The following is a 21,187-nucleotide window of genomic DNA, read 5'->3' on the forward strand; positions in this document are numbered from 1 at the left end:
AACACTAATTTTTTGATTTTGTTTTCCGTAAAGAAACACTATATAAAAACTCACTTATAATAATAATAATACACTGTGTCTAAAATACAACAAACTAGTTTTATTGTTTGACTCTATAGCTGCCAAACTATTTATGTATAATTTTCACTATTGGCTTGTGTGTTGGTTTTTTTTTATTATTCATCATTTATTTATCCAATAATCATGACAACAGTTTTGCAATAAGAATAAATTTTGTATTCAGTGTGAGAAGTAAAAGACTGCAGAGAGTAATAGAAGATAAACATTAGAGGAAGATTAACAGTAATGGAAAATAGGTAGCTCTAGAGGAATTAGATAGCAAATATAGACAGTAGTAAAAGATATAAAAAAGGGTTATGAATATAAAAAAGTAGTAGAAAACTTCGTATAGTACAGTATTAACAGACAGTAGTAGAAGAATTCATATAGTGGAGATTAAGTTTAATGACGACAAATTAACTGTATAATGTGTGTCTCAGAGCTCTGCATTGAGAAGATTCAAACTATTTAGAAAGGTCTGGCGGCTCAAATGTCAAATTAAGTAGCTTATCCATGCTAAGCTACTTTTCAATATTTAGTTGAAACATCATGTTTTTCGAATTTTGTTGAATCGTAGTCCCTTATTTAAAAAAGTTACAACAGAGTTAAGTGTTCTTTGTGTCTGTTAAAATGTGTGTCTCTATATCACTAAACTGTTTTCATACACAATACAGAAGCATTCATATTAAAATCATTAGCAAATATAGCACAAACTCGAATATATTTGAGAACAAGGCTTACTATCCACCATATATTGTCGATTACTCAGTATAATGACTCACAACTCACAATCTGAATCTTATTTCCTGCCTTATTCGTAAGTTAGAGATTTTCTATTCTTCTACTCTTCTCAAAGTTTAGTCTTTTTTGAAACAAAATACCGCTTTATATTTCTTGAATAGCAAGTCCATGATCGACTTACTGAAATATGAATAATGAACTTCACTGTTTTTTTAAATAAGAAATAATATTTTAATTTTCATGAATATTCCAAGATGATCTCCTTATGATAAATAGGTACCAATAGATATCTATCTTCAACATCAATAAAATATTGAATTATTTGTAGGCCTATTTCTGTTTCTTATCCTCTTCGTTGATTTTTAGTATTATTACTAACGTAGCCTATTATATAGCGAGTGTATATCATACTAAAAGGCGTCAATTCACATTCCAAATACGGCAAATGTGCATCTGTTCAGTGAAAGACGAAACCTGGAGATTGGGTAGAACTTACTAAAAACTCATAATATCTTATCAAGTTATTCTATCATGAAAAATAATGTAATCGAATTCTTCATTGGGGATGAGTAATATTATTCTACCAAACATACTTCTTCACGTATGAATATTATGTTCACTACTGTTAACAGCGAGGAGTAAAGATATACTGTACGAATTGAAACAATTTTTTATTAATCTTTTACATTGCTTAAATAATACTCACTCTTATATTATGAAATTCATGTTAAAATATTATTCAATATTACTCTTGAATCTTGAATAGACCACACACTTGAATTAACCATTTATTCTTCTGCATTGTTTATTATTCCATTTCAGTGGATCATATATTACAATAAATTCTTGATTACGTTACAGACAATTTGCTTTATATTTATATTTAATGAGCCAACCTCAGTGTGATGAATCACATTGCTATATATGAAATTTATTGATCCTATAACTTTTAAATGAGTTTATAATACAATTTAAATTTGTCAACTTTTCAATATTGTAGAGCTTTGGTTAGATACATTTGACTATTCAGCTCTACTCCACTTCTCAACATTGATCTCCTCTCAATCTACGAATTTTGTGCGCCAACGCTTCTGGAAGCTTTAAAATGCTATTAATTTCACGAGAACCAATCAGAGAAGGCTTCTCTGAATGGTTCTCGTGAAATTAATCAAGATTAAAATTTAATCAGCTTTTATGCAACCAGGCCTATGTGTTAAATTCTTTGTCCCCAAACTCTCCATGTTCTCTTTCACTTGCACTTCTGCTGAGTGAATCTTTTTATCCTTTCAATCTTTGCAGTGAAGCTGAGTGAATCTTTTCATACTGTTGATCGAATAACAAGCGACCAGCAGCATAACCAAGACGCACAAGTCTTAGACTCACGTGGGCATTGCAAAATGTCAGTATCCCGCGCTCCTCCAGCAGGCTTTCATTGTCTGCTGGATTTTTTTGCAAGAAGGACTAGAATGTTATCACCTGGTGAAAGTCTGCAAGATAAAAAAGCATATTATTATCACAATGAATAATAAACTCCTGTATAGTAACACTTGATTGTCACATATCACAAGTCGCAGTGAAATCCATTCCACTGTAAATCACTTCAATATATGCATAAGAGACCTTAGACCTGAAATGAATATAGTGTGAATCACTGCAGCATTCACTCTTATTATTATTGAATCCTACATGAGTTTCTAACTTGTGCTTTGATCATGGATTGTGCGTGGGTGATTTGATGAGATGATCAAATATCCCAACAATACTGTCCCAACCAGTTCATCATTTTTTTTTATTATTTGAAAATACATATAAGATTACAAGGAATAACATCTCATGTTTGCTCTCTTAACACATTATCAAATGAACAATGGATTATATAGTATGATATGAGTAACGTAATTGGAATTATAGTATCGTAAATACCTACGGTATATTCCTGGTCGTATTGTATTGTAACACGGTACCGTACATATTTTTATGCATATACCAGGCTCTGCTAGTGTTACATATACTGTCAAAGATGATTGGAAGAAATCTTATCTTCTTTCAATCCTCTCATCGATATTGATACTGATTATTGAGTAATTTCCTGTTATTAAATTTGATATTCTATCATAAATCCAATTTGATCATTTTAGGGCTTTTCTTTTTTACCTAATTGATGGAGGGAGGTGAATTTTAATTTTCAGTATGTTTCATTGGTATTGGCTGCGTTGGAGGTTGGTTACCCCTTTATGAATGAACAAACCAAGATGAAAAATAATGGATAATTAATAGACAAATATAAACGTGTTAAAATAGTCGTGGGTGAATTAATATTTCAAATATATAATTGAATAGAGAAATGAATGAATAATAATGTAATTTACTGACCTAGTAGAAGATATGTCACCAGTGTGCCGGGCCGTCGCTAGAGTATAAACTTGAATGCTGCAGCAATCCATGAGGGGAAGTCTCTAGGTGCGAAGAAGGAAAAGAACTTGACAAAATTGAAGAATGTTGCAATGCTAAGGTCGCGTCTTGGCCGTGAGGGCTTTGCAGTGTGGGGGTGAGAGTGTGCGGGGGAAGGGGTGCCCCCCCGTGGCTCATCGGTAGATGAATCGGCACCGGAACTGCGACGGGAACGTGAACCCGTTTTTCTACCTGAAAAACAAGAAAATTCCAACTAATATTTGTGGATTTTTGAGAGGTATTGAGAGTGTAATACAGGGGATTTCACGTGGAATAATTATATATTATTTCAAATACGGTAACTCAATATTTTGTTGTAGATTTTTGACAGATTTGATCTGTGGTAATCTATTAGTTTTGAAATATTGGAGTTTTCTACCTGGAACAATCTCATTTTTCTATAGCTTGTAGTACAATATCACACTCTTCAACTCCACTTTCCATTTCCATTACAATATTATCATATTTTAGAAAATGAAAATTATAATACTTCATTATTGTACATAAGCAATCGAATTAATAAGAACAATATGAAAACTTTTAGTACCCTTTATTATTTAAAATATCACTACGACTAGTTTCGACCTAGGTAATTTACAAGTTGAAATGTGGAAAATAAATAAACAAGTTGATACTATTCTATTTTATTTTCCACATTTCAACTTGTAAATGACCTAAGTTATGGTCGAAACTAGTCGTTGTGATATTTTAAATGAAAAAGGGTTCTACAAGTTTTCATATTGTTCTTATTAATTTGTAAAAAAGTAACCCATTCAAGTGAAGTGTTTTTATAAGCAATCGAGTCTGTAATTGAAATAATGTTTAAAATAATGGGGTTTCTACCTGGAACAACCAATTTCAAAGCAATCTACAAGTGATATACTTTTTTGGAAATTGCAAAGGAGTCTTTTCTGAAATACAGAGTTTTCTATTTTAAACAATCGAGTTTTGAACAAATGCAAATTGCAATGTAGGTTATTCAACTTGATAGTTTGTAGAATTCGATGGGTATTTTGAAATTCTGAACTAAAATAACATGTCTTCATGCACCTACAACAATTACATTTGAAGCATCTACTTTTTCACTTATTCCTACTAAAATACAAAAGTGTCGATCTAAAAGAACCTTAGGTACTTGTACCATACACAATTTATTGTTATAAAGTTAGATTACTTAGATAATTTTGTATTTTTTATCTATCTTGAATCAACCTCATTAGGTCTATGTTAATTTATTATTGAATTTTATAGAGGTATTGAGGAAGTTTCTACTGTACAAACCATTTCTCTCAACTGAACCAGCCACATGCAAACTATTTGTAGATTCTACTATGATATTTGTTGGAGTCTGAATCTAGTGAAATAACCTATTTTCCACTATTCTTGAAACAACCACATTTGAACATCTCAGTACTTTATTTTTTAGTACTGTAGACTTTTTAGGAATGTGGAAATGTGTACTGATCACCCCTTCTCTCTAGATAGGACAATAAATTTTAAACAGCCGGTCAGGCTGGTCGAGCGGTCTAGGGCATTACACCCTTCAGTCTGCTAGCACTGCCTGGTTTGTGGTTCGAGTCACGCCGGTAGGCATGGACGTCTTATCAATCACCCACACACTCATTTCATTCCTACTCACAAGCAAAGAGCTTAGGGTGAGCATCTGCAAAAAATGCAATGTTTGTAGAATTTTATAGGTATGTGGGAGCCTGTAAAGATGAATGGACATTATCAGACTATCACAACCAGTTCTAACTGGATGCCCCGGCCTAAAGAGAATAACAATGCTGCAAATGTAAGTTCAGCCAGTTTGAATCGAAAACAGAGGAAATTCCATGATAGTTGAAATGCTTCAGGTTATTCATTGCATGTTGCAACTGACAACTGATTCTAGACTAAGATGGAAGATTTATTAGAAATTGCAGTTAACCAACAGCTTTAAATTTCTCTCTGCTATTTAGTTATTCAGTCCATATTTGCAATTTCAAAAATCCTTAGTTTTTTATAGAAGAAGACTAGCTTTCATTGGACATTATTATACAGTAAAAGTAAAATCGTATGGTTTTTATTGGTGGGAAGTCCCTTGCGGGAAGGTTCCACCTCGCCTGAATATATAATTTAAGCCGTCAATGGGCCTTACAACAGTTATACTTCAGCCGGGACCGACAATTTAACGTGCCCATCCGATATGATAAAGTGTTCAATGCAGCAATGATTCTAGACTACTTTTACAGTGTAGCCAACACGTTTGACTTGACATTCAGTTATAGGTGGCTATATGATATATCATTCAAGGTACTGTACATTTTCGATTGCATATTATATTAATTTGTGAGTTACCTGTACGGGAACGTGTTTGATCACCGGATAAGGAACTGGCACCGGTACTGGTTTCTCGATCGGAACTGCTACTGGTTGAGGAACCGGAACTGGTATATTCTTCTCCACCGTGACTGTCACTGGCTGGGGAACTGGAACTGCTATCGGAATCTGCAAGATCACAATACTGTGCAATAATAAGTCGGTTTCCGTGAATTTCGGCGATTTCAATGTAGCTGATTACATCCACAGATAGACTATAATTATTTCCGAGGTTTTTGAGAATTATCGGATACTATAATATTTTGAAGAAATGTGAGCTGCTCCAGCTTATTGGTGTGGAGTCCCTTAAGGGGAGGTCCCACCTAGCCTCAATGTAATACCTATATTCATATCATGTAGGATACCTTTTGAATTTGACAATTTGCTCAATATTGAATTTTTTAAAATCATAAATTTTGTCCCAGAAATAAAATGTTTACAACTAAACAACTCGGGTGTGAACTGTTCAAAACCGTTTGGTGATGAGAGGGTTTGAACCGGAGATCTCTAGGCTGCTAGGCAAGCACTATATCCACTAGTAAATCGTTTGATTATTCTTTTTCATGAGACATTTATTGGTGTAAAGTCCCTTACAGTGCAGCATTCCTTCAGTAACTGTATAATATACAACACCGATTCATATTTATACTGTATAACATATGTATTGTATAATGATGTATATTCAGTTTTCAAGGTTGTCTGAGTTTGCTAAGTTATATGGAGTCCCCTTAAGGGAAGGTCTCACCTAGCCTGAATGTGATACCTATAATGTAGGATACCTACCTTTGAAATTTTCAATTTGCTCATTTGAAATTTGAAAAAATAATATTGAGCTTCATTTTTTGTCTTAGATAAATTCAATGTAAGTTTATACAACTAAGTATACATCTTCTTTTCAAATTATCAAAAAGTCAGCTATAATAATCATCAGAGAAATTAAAATAGTTAGTTTTTTCCCAAATTATGTTTATTATTTCCACCCAATAAGTTACTAATTACCTACTATTATTAATAGTCAAAACAAAATAATAAGTGAGTGATGACGATTGTGTAAGATTTCAATATAATAGACTACAAAAGAATAATTAAATCAAATATCAATGGAAAAGTAATGATAATTCTTTTACCTAAGAACAACCCACAATGAATTTACAAAAAAAATATCAGCACTGTCCTAATTTGAGGAAAAATTATTATAGCTTGCTTTGGCCTTATGAAAGCCTTGGTTGGAGAAGAAATTTGCGAGATCATCCACTACATTATTATAGCACCTTTCTTAATACAGGTAGTGATTAGGTACGGTACATTACCAGATTACACTCTCATAATATTGTAATCATTCGTAATAGTTACTGTGTAATTTTATTCTTAATAGAGACTGGTTAAAAATTATCATACATTCATAAGAGGGACCACAACTTGTTATAAATTACGCTCTAGAAAAAAGGAGAAAACCCATCCATGCCGTTACAGTATTCTTGTATCATACTAGCATACGGTACTAGAAGCAAATTCATTCTTTTTGACTTGGCTCATGAATACATTCAGGGCCACTTTCATCTGCATCTGCCCATAGACTTATTATGCAAGTTCAACTTCCGTTTCATGAATGTTTTCTAGCCAAAGATTGCCTTCCTCAACAATTATTATGGAGGAAAAGTGATGAAAAACTCAGAGAGTTGACTGGGAACAGGTTTGCGATCAACTTTATCATGGCTCACCGAACTGACTTCCTAATCGGAACAAGATTCCTTATGCCAGCAAACACGGCTTGATTTATATGGTTCCTAGACTACTGTTTATTGAAAAAAACACACTGAGTTTCCCACGATGCCCACTTAGTATTGCACCCGATACAGAACTGTTCCCAACAACCTATGAAGATGAAGAGTGGAAATCACAAATCCAAAAACGAATAGTGTATTCTATTTCAATATCATATTGTTGTTGAATATGAATACATAGCCATACAAATATACAATTGAACAAGTAGAGAGAAGATAATGACGCTACAAAAGATGTCTGAAAGAAAGCTTGGTACCTATTTAATAATATAAAATACCGCGTTAAAAAAAGGGCTAAATGAATTGTACATGGAAAATATATAATGTGTAATAATTTTATATTCAAAAGGAGAATAATAAAGAGGCTATATGCAGGAGTTGAAAATTCATTTTTTCAAGAACACAAACATTTATTGATGTCACAATTATACAAATAAGTTAGAAGATTTATGTTGAAAAATGAATTCTAACGTAATCAGTAATGATAAATTTTTGAAAACTCTGTGAAATTGATAAGTGTTGGACGCGATTTAAAACCGAATATTAGTTTTCTATTACTAATGATGACACTTTTATGGTCTGAAAATAAAGGTGCAAGGTGGGAATCAAGGAAATTAAAATAGATATTCTATGTACCTAGTATATGTATATATGTATTCGAAGTAAATTGGTTGGGAGTGAAAACTGTTTCAGATCTCATTTTCACATGCTATTACCTGTCTCTCCATTAACAGATTGCATGTTGAGTTAGACCCACCTTCTTCCAACCACCTAAAAAGGCTTTCAATGAACGTTTTCCCTGTTCTCCATCTGTCAACAAACTATTTAGCAATCGCGCTCACGGCTCAATTTTAGTAATGCCAGACATACGTAGTACTTAAGAGCGTATGGAGTAAACGCCTTCACAAACGTACTGTAATTAATAGAGGTGGCATAGCTTTCTCCCGTCTGAATAACTCATCAACTCTTATCTCAAAGCATGAATGCCAATATACCATACTATAAGAACACTTACAATCCAAACATTTATCAACTTGTCAAAATAAATAAAATTACTGTCTCTAATTGTTATATTTGAGATGGAAATGAACACATTTTTGGTGTTTCTCTTTTATTTCATTCTCATCCTATTCAATGAAGTTTTATAAACTTTTTATAATTTGAATTTCAGAGTAAAATCATCAACGATAATATATATTTTATAGGCTATGTTCATGAGATTATTTATTAATAGTTTATTGAATTCAAATTAGGTACTACACAAATTGCTTATAATCTAGATCTCATTCCAATAAAAAATCGACTTTGAAATAAAAATATCACTGACAACTCTGTAAATCGTGATAATTATTCCAATTTTGAGTTGAGGGTATCAATTTGAGATACAAAGCGATAACTTTTGTGTTGTGCTACATTTTTCATAAGCAAATATAAACGTATATTGCACCTTATAACCCAATATGAATTTAATGCTTTGTTGAACTTGCTAAGCTGTTTTTTGTCAACTTACTGATCGTTTTTGTCCTATGCAATTATGATTATTATTTTGTTTGTTTAAATTTTCAATGAATTCTGGCTCTCTTTTACTAACTCTTATAACATTCCATGGCATAATTTTTTTAGTCTGATAAGAATTTGGAAGAACGAGATTACTATTATATGTGCAAGACAAGAATCACTATTTTTGTATAGTAACATAATTGCAACTTTTAGAAATGATATTCTACTACGATTTTCCAAATACAGAAGGTATATGATCAATTTCCTTACCGTACTATGCATTTTTGAGAGAAAAGTTTTAGCTTTTTATATATACCGTACAAAAAGTGATGAAACACTATTATAAAACACTCTTTCAATTTTCATTCGAGCTTACAAAACTTGTGAGTACTGTTTATAATATACAAGCAGGTAACCCGTGCTTCACAAGGGTCTACTTTAAAATTTGACAAACTGATAACTTGACATAATGAAATCTTGAAGAATTGAAAATATGCCTATAACCATCCTCGCTTAGTTAAGAATCTATATATCAAGCATAATTTTCCTTTCCCGTACGTATATAAGCCAGTTCTTTGCTTTATTCTGTTTAGCAATCAACAATATAATAGTTTACTTTACTATATATGTTGGCCTACATGTTAGTGACAAGTGCAAATATTTTATGCTTGAGATGTTCTAATGTGGATGGATGACTTTCTTCACAGAATTTACAAATTACAAGATGTGGCCAAAGTTGAAGTAATAATAATCCCCTCTTCCACTAAAACCGGAAGATAGACAAGGATAGATAAACAATTCATAGGCCTATTTATAAATTCAAAATTCATTCAACAATGTAATTATAGATTTCCATGCTTGTTTTTTCCAAACTTGTATTGTTCTGTGAGTAAATGAAGAAATGAATAGATTTTGTACATAATGGAGAAAGAAAGGAAGTGATTTGCATTTACAAGAGATATATTTGGATAATTGAAATGTTGCTGTCACTTACTTTGCTGTGTGTGTGGATATGAGTGTGAGTGACAGGCGCTGGGAAGTCGCCGTGATGCTTCATGTAAGGGAACCCCATGCCGTACTCATGGTGAGGCTTCATGTAGTGCTCAAAATCACCCGGATACCCATACGCCATGGGTCTCATCGAATATCCTCCCATGCCGTAATCATGATGCTTCATGTAGCCCATCTCGTAATCGTGATGTTTGCCATGCTCCATCATATTGTCCATCATCGAATAGTCGTGCTGGTAATGATGTTTGTCATATCCCATCATAGATAGGTAGTCACGATGTTTGGGGTAGTCCATCATCGAGTAGTCCATGTAGTCTTTGGCATAACCCATGCCCATGTCTTTAGAGTAGAGCATAGATGAGTAGTCTTTGGAGTGGTACTTGGCCATTTGCTGCATCATGGCAATGTGTTTGGCCTGCTGCAGCATAGCCATGTTGTTGGCAACCGATGACATCATGGATTGCTCCTTGCCCATCATGCTCATCATCTGCTTCATCATTGTCATCTGCTGTGCGTTGAGATCGGGCGGCTGCTCCACTATGGGTATTTCCTGCCTGTACTCGGCCAATGAGTTGTGCAGTTGATCCATCATCATCATGCTGGCCGCAGGACTCATCATCATTGTTTGTCTCTTTTTCTTGTCGTCCTGTCCTTCGTCCTTGCCGCCATCCTCGGCGGAGGCCAGCAGACAACTCACCACCACAACAAGGACGGCTACCTGTTCACAATTAACAATAAAAAACATTGTTTACAATAGTCAAAGTGGTTTCCATTCAACTGGGTTGAACCAATTCTAATCCCTGATCAGCGCAGTGCTAAAGTTAGGTTGTCGATGTTTCTGTTTTTAGTGAGATTGATGTTGTGAAAGATCCTTATTGAATTTATGGATCTACAAATTGATTGAATGATATATTACAATTAATTGATTTGAATGATTAATTGATAATATAAGAATATAGATTATACTTAAATTGGATGATATAGAACTTGAAATCATCACAGCCACCTATAGGTACTTATTGAAAAATTGAGATACCAGTTTCGGTTGCTGTATATAGGCCCACCATTCTTAATCTTCAGTAAACTCTCTGGAGCTAATTTATGAAAATTTAAATCAATTATTATTATAAAGTAGTTATTATAAGCTGATTCAAGAAAGTTGGGTGTCAGCCGGCATAATTGTAGAGAAGATTACAATACATTACGAAAAATGTCCAATTACTTCGTATGTCCTTGAAATTCTTGGGTCTTGGGGGCTCAAAACAAAAAGTCAGGCTCAAAATCAAATCTTGGGGGTCCCGAAAAAAGGTCAGCAGTGTGTTTTTTGTTTCTGTATACGGATATAGGGAGGGGGTAGAAGCTGAATTTAGGGGTTAGGGGGAGACATGCAGGGGCTCAGGGGCTTAGGGGGTGGGGTTATGGGCACCTCTGTCACAACTATCCCAATTACATTGCAAAAAATAAATGAATTTATTTCCATGAATGCAGCAAAAACAACAGTGAAATCCGAAAGAAGATGGATTAAATCACAAAACATCACAATTAATAAGTCATCTTCAGTCAGTTCAATAATTCCGAAACGAATACAATACTGAGTACAGAACCATACTAATGGAGGCCTATCACTATATACAACTCAATTGGAGAATGTTCAGAAAAAAACTCAATTCATAACTATAATACAATGCCCAATACAGTAGATGAAACTAAAATAAATATCGATAATATTTCAACAACTAAATTGAAGCATATCAGTTATTAATATTAGCAATTATCTATTTCAGTAATCATCAGTAAAAAAGCAAAAACTTATCAATTCATAAAAGTATAAGATTATAATCATTCATTGAGTGATTAATTAGAGTTTACTTTATTTAATGTTTTTTTGCAATGTCGTGGAATTATCTCTATTAATAGGTTATATTAAACTTATCATTTTAGATGTAATCATTAGAATTATGGTAATCATTAGTCGAACATGAATAGTAGCTAGCAGGAGTGGCAAGAGTTTGACAATATTTGAACAAAATAATCACGATGAAGATTCGTAGGCCTACTTTGCAACTGATCAGTTTGATCTGAAAGAGTACAATATTGAATTTCAAAATTAAACTTATTGTCTCAGACAATCAGACTGTAAATTTTCCATTACTGGTAAAACTCTCCTCAAATCATAATAATAACCGTCTCAGTCAAGTCCAATAGCTATTGCTGAGAAACAATTAAAATTATTATTTGCTCGATAAATAAGAAGGATGCTCTTGCATAGTTAATACCAAATAACAGTTAGCAACTAATATTTGTGGAGTAGCCTACCTCTGCTAGAACCACTTAGCCTATACTATATCATCAACACTTTAGCAAAGATTTTTGACTAATCAACTCAACAGGATCACAATAACTTCAAATTATCTCACTTCAATAACACGCATGCAGGTAAAACAGTAAAACAATATTTATTGCAACAAAATTGTTGAAACTTCTAGGAATTGTCCTTAGTTGTTGTGATTTTTTTTATTTTTTGGTTAAAGTTTCACCGTAGTTTATATAAAACGTTTGAAATTATTATTATTGGCGAAAAAATACAATTGTTGAAATACACAGTTGAAGAACTTTAACAAGATTATTGACACAATTTTTTCCCACTATTGTAGTTGTTTCAAAATATTCACAGTTATTTTTATAAAAAATGTTAACAATTATTTGAAAAACATGACTGAACTCACCTGAGTATGCATGTAAAACGCTCGACTAACGGTCGAAGAATGACCGCGAAAACTAAGTGAATATCACTTTTATAAACTGGCCATGTTGAGAGGGAGGACGTCGTATAGCCAGTGACCATTGATGAGAAGTTGGTGGTGATTTTGAGGAGCATGTTGTGAGAGAAAAAGTTGGGAGAGAAGAGAGATGCAGAAGAGGGAGAAAGAAGTCGATGAGAATGATCTTGAGTGAAGCTAGAGTCAAGGACTTGCTTTCTTCTGGTGTTCTCACAGTAGGTGAGTGAGAGAGTGATGTCAAAACAAGAGAGAGAGAGGCTGATACAGGAAGGAGAGCTCAATGAAAATCTACTTGTGATCTGGAAAATAGTTGATTTTACACTAATAGGGGTTTTGTAATGTTTAAAATGTATAATAATAATAATAATAATAATAATAATATCGAGTGACCTGGCTGGCTCAGGTCTGGTGTCAGAGTTTTCAGGTCGCAACTGATCAATTTCAGGGCCTCTGACATGACCTAACGACTGCTTTTTAGGCAGCCGGGACCGACGGCTTAACGTGTCCATCCGAAACACGGGAGTGGCCCGAGATAAATATCTTGGCCCGGGCCGGGATTTGAACCCGGGCCTCTGAATCATAAAATGTATGATAGAGAATTTTTGAACTTCAACTCGGTTTATGTTGGAGAATCTTCGATCTTCAAACTGATTTATGGATGATCATTGGGACAGGATTAATTTCAAGAATTTTCTTATTTGCCAGAATAAGAATAGAATAAACTCTGTATCGATCTTGCGGAGCTCCCACCTGATTTCCATATCTTCCTGTTTCCTTCAAGATTGTTTGATGGTCTACTAGCATCTACAAGGATCATAATTCATAACTAGTTTTTTTCCTTGATGATTTTACGTTCCTATGGTACGGTATAAGATCGTTTCACTAAGCATCTTCTCAACTCTTTTGTAGTTTTACCAAGATTTACTATGTCTCGGTTGATGAAAACTCCTCAACTTTCAATATTTTTAATAATAATAATAACCTATTTTCTAGACTATTTCAATTAATCAAAATTCGGGGAGGAACAATTTTGGGCTGTGCCTGTTGATCCTCCTCCAAATTATTTCTTAAAAAATAATTGTGTATCATTGAATCAATAAAAGAATAAAGAATATATTATGTGCGGTAGACCTATTATCAGACAAGAATTTATTATAGAGTTCCATCTCCACCCATGAACTGAATCAATCATCAATTTATTATTACTTTTTGTCGTAAGCATTATTCCTTTCTAATGATCATTATTCCTTTCGTATTACATTTTTTCAGGATGATATAATTTTTGGTTAAATTTTTCCAATAATGTTTAGAAGTTGTCTGAATTTCATTTTGCAACTGATAGTGAAACTATAGAGCAGGATAATATTTTATATTTCAATTGAAAATCTAAAACCTGATAATCAATACGATACAACTCACCTTTGTACAGTAACTCGTCATTCATTGGTATCGCAAACGCTTATAGCTTTCATAAATTCTAAGATGTTACCGATTTTATTGTTTTTAACTCAAGTAAGTACAATTTAGTTGTGTTTTACTGTATCAGTACGGATAGTACTGTAATTTTAATCTGGTTTAGTATTCTAAATTGTATAGCCAGCTTGGATGCCCATGGAGTGCATGTTATTCAATCATTTCATTTGAAAAATGGAGTAAATCGGCTTTCATGTTTGAAAAGGTAAAACATTCTATGATAAATCACTGATAATTCAGGATATGAATTACTGATTATTAGTATGATTAAATCCCAGACTGTCGAGTAAAATAATCAAACTATATAGCTGATGTCAACAATACACTGATTTTTTTGCTGAGTTTGATGCCCACATGAGCCTTAGGCTTGTGCTTACGTAATAAGATGAATTATGATGATGATGATGATGAGAGATGAGTGAACCTACAGCTTTAGGTGGTTTCCGAACCCCGGTAAGCAATTCTCAAACTCATAAATGGTATTTAGAGAAGTTCTCTTGAAGTGGTCTTCCTTAAATTCTTTAAAGAAGTTCTATTATCACTATTCACTTGACCCTTGTATAATGAAAAGTAGCCTACAAAGCTTCTTCAATTATTTGTTGATGAATAGCAGCGTCATGATGTGGAAGATTAATTGAATAATGTTTTAGAAGCTTGACGTCAATTGTTATTCTCGTAAAAGTGTGGAGATTTGTGAAAAACACAGTTCATGCTTGGCAGGGAATAGGCCTATCGGATTCGGGGTCAGACGATTCGTGATGGCTGGAGGAGGATCTTCACAAGTATCACTGCACAGTCAACAGGATGAACCTATAATTTTCGGTTTAACACGTAAAAATACTCTGTAGTCTATTGATGCTAGGGAGAAACGAAGAGAGAGCTTTCTCTGCAATCAGTGTCGTTGTGTATTTTAACTAATCACGAAATTAGCTTATGTTGTAGAGTATCCTAGTTCAGGCGAACTATGTTTTTCGTGAGTCTCCTTAAAAGGGTGAATGTAACTTTCGAGTCCTTTTTCGGATTGCTTTACAGTTGAATATAGGAATAGATAAAATTGGAACATAATCTCTTCACTTGATCGCCTTCAAATATGCAGGACAGTTGTAAAAAATCCAAAGGTTATTGATCTTCTGTCAATGAATATAATATGCTAATTCAAGTAAAAGTACTTCCAGAGAACTGTGGAAAATTTTTAATTTCATCTTATTCAAGCTGAACTTTCCTCTGGTAGCCAATTTGGCTATTGTGTTTTTGGTTTTATAAACGTTTAAACTTGATGCGTTGAGAAATATTATTTTTCGAAGTTGAAAGTGAAAGTTCGAAGTTTTTAGGCTATTTACCCTTAAAAGGTTTGGTACAACATGTTCTCAAAACATTGGGGATACCTACGTGTTAGTTGTATCTTATATAGCGAGAGGTGGAACAACCTTAGGTCTCTCCACCAACAGAAAACATAGGCCTACTATCAGGAGCGCCATTTAGGGGTGGCAGGGGGGGGCCTAGCCCCCCCCCCCCAAGATCAGATGAATAATGAAAATACACGAATCCTTGGAATCGCATACTGATTTGATACTTTTTTTTAAACAGCAGTAGTATAATTCCTTCTACAGTATCAACAATTTAGCAAAATTGCCTTGAAAGTATGGCTACGGGTACGGTATAATAAAGAATATATTTTTCTTTGTAGTACGGTATAGTTGAAGCTTAAATATAGAATGGGTACAATTATTGATGAGGGCACAATAAGTGAGTTATTGCATAAATTTCAACGTGAGAATTACCAAGTTGCAAGATGTCACAGTGAAAGCAAAAGAAAGGGCACAATCAGATAATCAAAAATGTATGTACAGAGTTGGTGAAAATTATGGGAGCAGCAAATTTTTCTTCAACTTTGTAACTGAAAGTTATTTTCCAATTAGAATATGATCCCCATTGAAATTTTTGAAATTGTCATTGTGAAAGAAAAATTTATCTTTTTCCATGATTTTTAAGAAATCTGTTTCAGTGTATTCCTACTTTAAGGGCCTCTCTGTAGGCCTATATTTCTAATAAATACTTCATGATTAACTAATAATGTATATGCTTGTATTGATACTTCAACCACATTTGTATATAAAACTGGAGAAAATGAAGCATATAATAGCATCTTCGAATGTAACATTTATGGGAAAAACCAAGGACCCTCTATCCTTTGGGGGTATTCCTTCCCCCCTCATACCTTGGTTTTTGCCCCCCCCCCCTAGCAGTTTGGTGAAATGGTGCCACTGCCTACTATAAATAAAGAAATACTCAGGTAGCCTACTTCTTCTTTCACTTAATCATACTTACAATATCTATGGGGTTCTCTAGAGCTTCCTTTCTGAAATTATTTTAATTAGCCCTTTTTTAAAATATGTTTTTTAATTACTGTAATGATACTGGTTAATTTTTTTAAGTACTTAATGATACTAGTGTAATATGGACGAAAAAAGCATATGAAAAGAGACTCCGGTGCCAAACAATTTCAACCATTCTACCTACGGTTTGAAAATTGTCCCGTTGCCGTCACGCGTTTCGCACTGGTCACTGGTGTGCACAGGGCTTTGAGTCGGTCTTATTCTACAAATAACATCATGCATGATCTGCTGGGGTCTTTCAAGAATATAATTTATTAAAACAAGCATTGACCTATTATGATGGGGAAACGGGTAAAATGAATTTGGATGGAGTTGAAAGCACATCAAGCAGTAGTGTCTTCACAAATAAGATGAGTATAATAAGAAAAGCACTTCCACAAATAAAATAAGTATGAAATAGACTACCTACTTCTCTCAAATCAAATTACTCTATTACTTCATTTGTGCTATATAATATATTATAGCTAAAGTTTACTTGAATTATTGCTGAGTATATAACATCATGAAAATAGTGTAGGCCTATCTTCCAAATTTTTTTTTCTGTGACTCCTACTCATAGTAGGCTATATTATTATTAGTAATAAGAGGTGCTTATTTGTTTCCCATCTCCTTATCCTCTTTTCCCCAATAGACTTATCCAGATCCAGATTACAAGTGGGTTTAAATTAATTAGTAGGCCTAAGCCCATTATCATGTTGTCAACATGATACTTATGAGTATCTCATACTCAATAAATCCATCGAACAACCTGTTAACGTTCGAAATCAATCAACACACAAACCTTTTGTGTGTAAATACTTGTTTTTGTCAAGAATGTCGTCCACTAAAAACTTGTAGCCCGGAAATAAATCGTCCAATCCTTATGTAATCGGCTTATGAATAAAAATGCTGAAGAATAGCGGAAGACAACAGCCTTGAAACGCCGAAACTTCTAAACGGCAGCTAATTGCTATTAAACATTCCAGTTTTGAATCGTTCCACAACAGGTTGTACCTATCCAGTATCCACCTATCGGAACCGGGATCATTCAGTAGTTTACCGTGTACCTCTTTCTCTAATTACATCTATTAAACAGCCTAGAATCGCATTATTGTTGTCATTGATATGATATGCAGTTGATCATAAAAATTAGATCTCTCACCGTGGGTTTCATTAATAAACTGTAATGAAGGAAATGTGGCAGCTGGACCGGACTTGGTGAAAACTTGATCTTGCAGTCTTTTAATTTCCTCTGTGTGCATTTTGGTTTGACCACTTCACTTCAGTCATTTTTGGAGGTTATCGCTGCTTACTTTCTCCTTAGCTGGACGTATCTATACCGGTTAAACACACGTTTATGAATAAATGGGAAGATAAAATACACATTTTAGAACTCCATTGATCATCCAATTTTTAATTTCAATCTGAAATAAACTAGTTTCAGCTCTGCTCATTACCGAATTTTGAATTGAATATAGCTTTCAGTTGCAGGATTATTTTATTCATCCCAGGATTATTTATTTGTTAGGATTTTTATCAGTTTTAGGAGAATGGAGTTGAGGGTTCAAATAAGTCTAAACAAACGGCTTTTTAACAGGTGGAAAAAATAATTTCATTGGAATAAAAGATGGTTTTGAAGAAGATAGGCTACAAAGCAAGTTCTATTTGTAGAGAAACTCAGGCCTATTTTGAATTTCTCAAGATACGTTTATTGTAGGTATACAAGACACTCATTTTTATAAGGACGAGCAGTGATTTTTTTGGAAAAAAAAAGGTTTTGATGTTCTGGGGGTCTGAGCAGGGAAAACTTTTCAAAGTGGACCTCAAAAATGATATTTTGAAGCTATTTGAGGGCAAGAAGAATTAAAATTAAAATGTTCTATAATTCAAATAAGAATTATCAAATTAGTTTTTATATTTTTTGTTCTAAAAAAATATATGTACGGCGGTACGGTACGGTACAACATTTTTTTCTTTGGTACAAATCAGAGATCATACAAAATTCAAACTCTTCATACTTTTGTCGATCCGACAAAATTCTCGATTGTATACAAGTTGAAACAATGCTTCAAATCGACATTAGATCACAAAAAATATTGTCTTGGTAAAGAAAAATATTCTTTTGAAGTTCAATAAGAGCCCAATAATTTAAACAGTAACATTAAACCAGTTATAATACTGTAATTGATGTATTTTCCATCCATAATCTTTGATCAATGTAATAAAATAATTACTTAGGTTCAGCCTACTATGTTAACCGAAAATTCACCATTAAATTTCACTTTCTATATGGAGAACAAGTTCTTTATTTTTAAAAAGATCTAAAGGTTTTTAAAGAATTCCGGTAGAGATTTATACAATGTTTATGATGACAAAGCAGTTCAGTTTTAAAAATGATTGATCAGTTAATTTATAATATTGTATTAACGAAACATGAATTTTTCAAATTTATTTAATGGAACAAAAATATAAATTTATCACTTCTTCCAATACCGGTACCGTAGTTGTTTTTGTTTCTCAAACAATAGGAGGTTACGGTATTTAAAAGTATATATACTCATCAACTAATGAAGATATCAATATTCTGAAAAGAAAACACCGTCTATTCTTAATAAAACTATTAAAATGTAAAGTTATGAAATAATTAATACTGAATAGAAATATATATTACATAGACAATTCATAAATTAAAAAATAGCATATGACAGCATGAAGAAAGCGTAGATATGCTAACTTATAACTTAGGTGTATCTGTATTCTTACTCTATGATGATAGGATAGAAAAATAAAATATAGAACAAAATGCGAGACCTGGAAATACTTTCTACTGGATTCTTCAAGCTGAATAAAATTGCTATCAAAGTTTAAATGATTTGTAAAACGTTTTACCACTCAGGTACACTCTTCTAAATTTTTGGTCATTCTTTTTCATGTGATATTTTATTCAATACCGTACTCACTATTTCAACACAAGTGTTTCAATATGCTATTGTTACAATATTCGGGGCGCTTCTCTCGTGAGAATGAATAATAAACTCTTCCATTGAAGAAGAGTATATTTATAAAATAAATATAATTCGACACATCTGTTGAAGAATGAGGAACTACTACATGTAAAGTACTGTTGTAAGTTCATAACAATGCCATGTGCTTTCTGTAAACAAGAGCAAAGAGCAATGACCGTGACTTGTGCCGTTCAATAATGGGCATCCAACTCTCAACCAGTCCTGACAATAATTGAGTATTGGAGTGTTGTACTTTCTCCAGCATAGAGGTAGGAGCAACTCTATTTGAACGGGTGCACTTAAACTCAGGAAATCATCCTTGACCACCATTTAGAGGCTACGACAAGGCTGCATTTCTTTTCAATTATCTGACATAATACCCGTAGTTGAGTGTATTAAAGTGTTCAAGTTGTTCAACCAGCAATCTTGAATTCTGCTAATTCATAATCAAAAGACTGCACAATATACCGTACGGTACCTACTTATTAAGAGATAGTTTCACTTGCAATATTCAATTTATAACATTTACCCTTCACATTCAGTGATAAATTCATTTTCAATTGTTATTTTTAAAGTACTTTGACGTCAGATTCAACCTACACGTATAATCACAAATTTTGATTGTTTGATATATTCAACTTGGTATGTTATTGACATAGATTTTGAATGTTAATTATTGGCATGAATTGTCACCTTTAATTTGTGTTACATGTTATATTGTTAGCTATATAAACTTGATGTTGTCTGTGTTCAATGAATTTGATGGTAATAAAATTATATCTATCTAGACCCTTTTTATAATTAAGCTTGAAATTTAAAAAAAATCGTACTACTAAAAAACAAATAACAGAAATATAAAACGTCCTCTTTACTGACTTTACATGAGGTGTAAGGTTCATATTTAATTGATTACGATTAGATTCAAGAACATAAATTTAAAATTTTCCTATTCATTTTCCAATATTTATTTAGGATATCTTCAATTTGTATGCATATGTGAAGCTAATTAATTGCAGTTGGGTTCAACAACGTTCGTTCAATTATATCTTATGATTAACTTCACACAATTAGCCTATATGATATTAAATGATAATTAGGTAATAACATTCATCAATAATATAAAAACTATTTTAATTTTATAAAATATTTTCATTTCAAATATGTAATATATCCAGAATCACACATGAATTCTCCACCTGATGACATAATTTAATAAATTTAATGGATACCAAATTCTCCAATTAAATTTAAATGGTTAAATACTTCACTTTAATGAAATGTTTTCTGAATTGATTTTTATTCTCAATAATATACATTACATAAGAATACGAACACAAGTGCGAAACAGAGGCATAACAACATCCTTGATTATTGAGGTTGACACCCTGTTCTTACAAACTTAGGTGCTACAAGTTTGATAACTTGTAGAGTACTGTATTATTCAGAGATTTCAAAAGTTTCTATTAACATCCAAAGTCAGACAACATGACATTTTAGACATTGACCGTTAAACTGGTTTCAATACTGTATTCAGTTGCACAACATGAAAGTTGTGAAGACTTCGTGATAAGCGGATATTTGTGAAAATACAAATCATGTTCACCTTCAGCTGAAAGCTGATGTGCATCAATATCTCAGAGGAAATT

General features: G+C 33.0%; 2 protein-coding genes across 3 annotated transcripts in view; one reads left to right on the top strand and one right to left on the bottom strand.

Annotated features, from left to right (window-relative positions):
• The window catches only part of LOC111052426 (SET domain-containing protein 4), a 58,133-nt gene that overhangs the window by 11,136 nt on the left and 25,810 nt on the right, over positions 1–21,187 (top strand). The window lies entirely within an intron of this gene.
• LOC111052456 lies at positions 9–12,769 on the bottom strand. 2 transcript variants are annotated; one of them, XM_022339142.2, is made up of 5 exons: positions 12,635–12,769; positions 9,892–10,626; positions 5,593–5,742; positions 3,175–3,444; positions 9–2,288 (listed from the first exon to the last, which is right to left on the bottom strand). In XM_022339142.2, exons 1-4 carry the CDS (start codon positions 12,644–12,646, stop codon positions 3,190–3,192), a joined length of 1,152 nt encoding a protein of 383 aa, XP_022194834.2. In that variant the 5' UTR covers positions 12,647–12,769; the 3' UTR covers positions 9–2,288; positions 3,175–3,189. The 2 variants fall into 2 exon arrangements, with proteins under 2 accessions (XP_022194834.2, XP_022194843.2); XM_022339151.2 differs by having other exon boundaries at positions 5,593–5,758.

The sequence above is a fragment of the Nilaparvata lugens genome, chromosome 11 (genome assembly GCF_014356525.2).
Source record: "Nilaparvata lugens isolate BPH chromosome 11, ASM1435652v1, whole genome shotgun sequence".
Lineage (NCBI taxonomy): Eukaryota > Metazoa > Arthropoda > Insecta > Hemiptera > Delphacidae > Nilaparvata > Nilaparvata lugens.

Bases quoted from the DNA above. Each gene is read 5' to 3' on its own strand.
- LOC111052456 (XM_022339142.2), bottom strand. The intron at 5,743-9,891 runs GTAAGTGACAGC...GTGATCTTGCAG, and splicing joins ATATCCACACACACAGCAAA to ATTCCGATAGCAGTTCCAGT. The intron at 3,445-5,592 runs GTAACTCACAAA...CTTGTTTTTCAG, and splicing joins TCAAACACGTTCCCGTACAG to GTAGAAAAACGGGTTCACGT.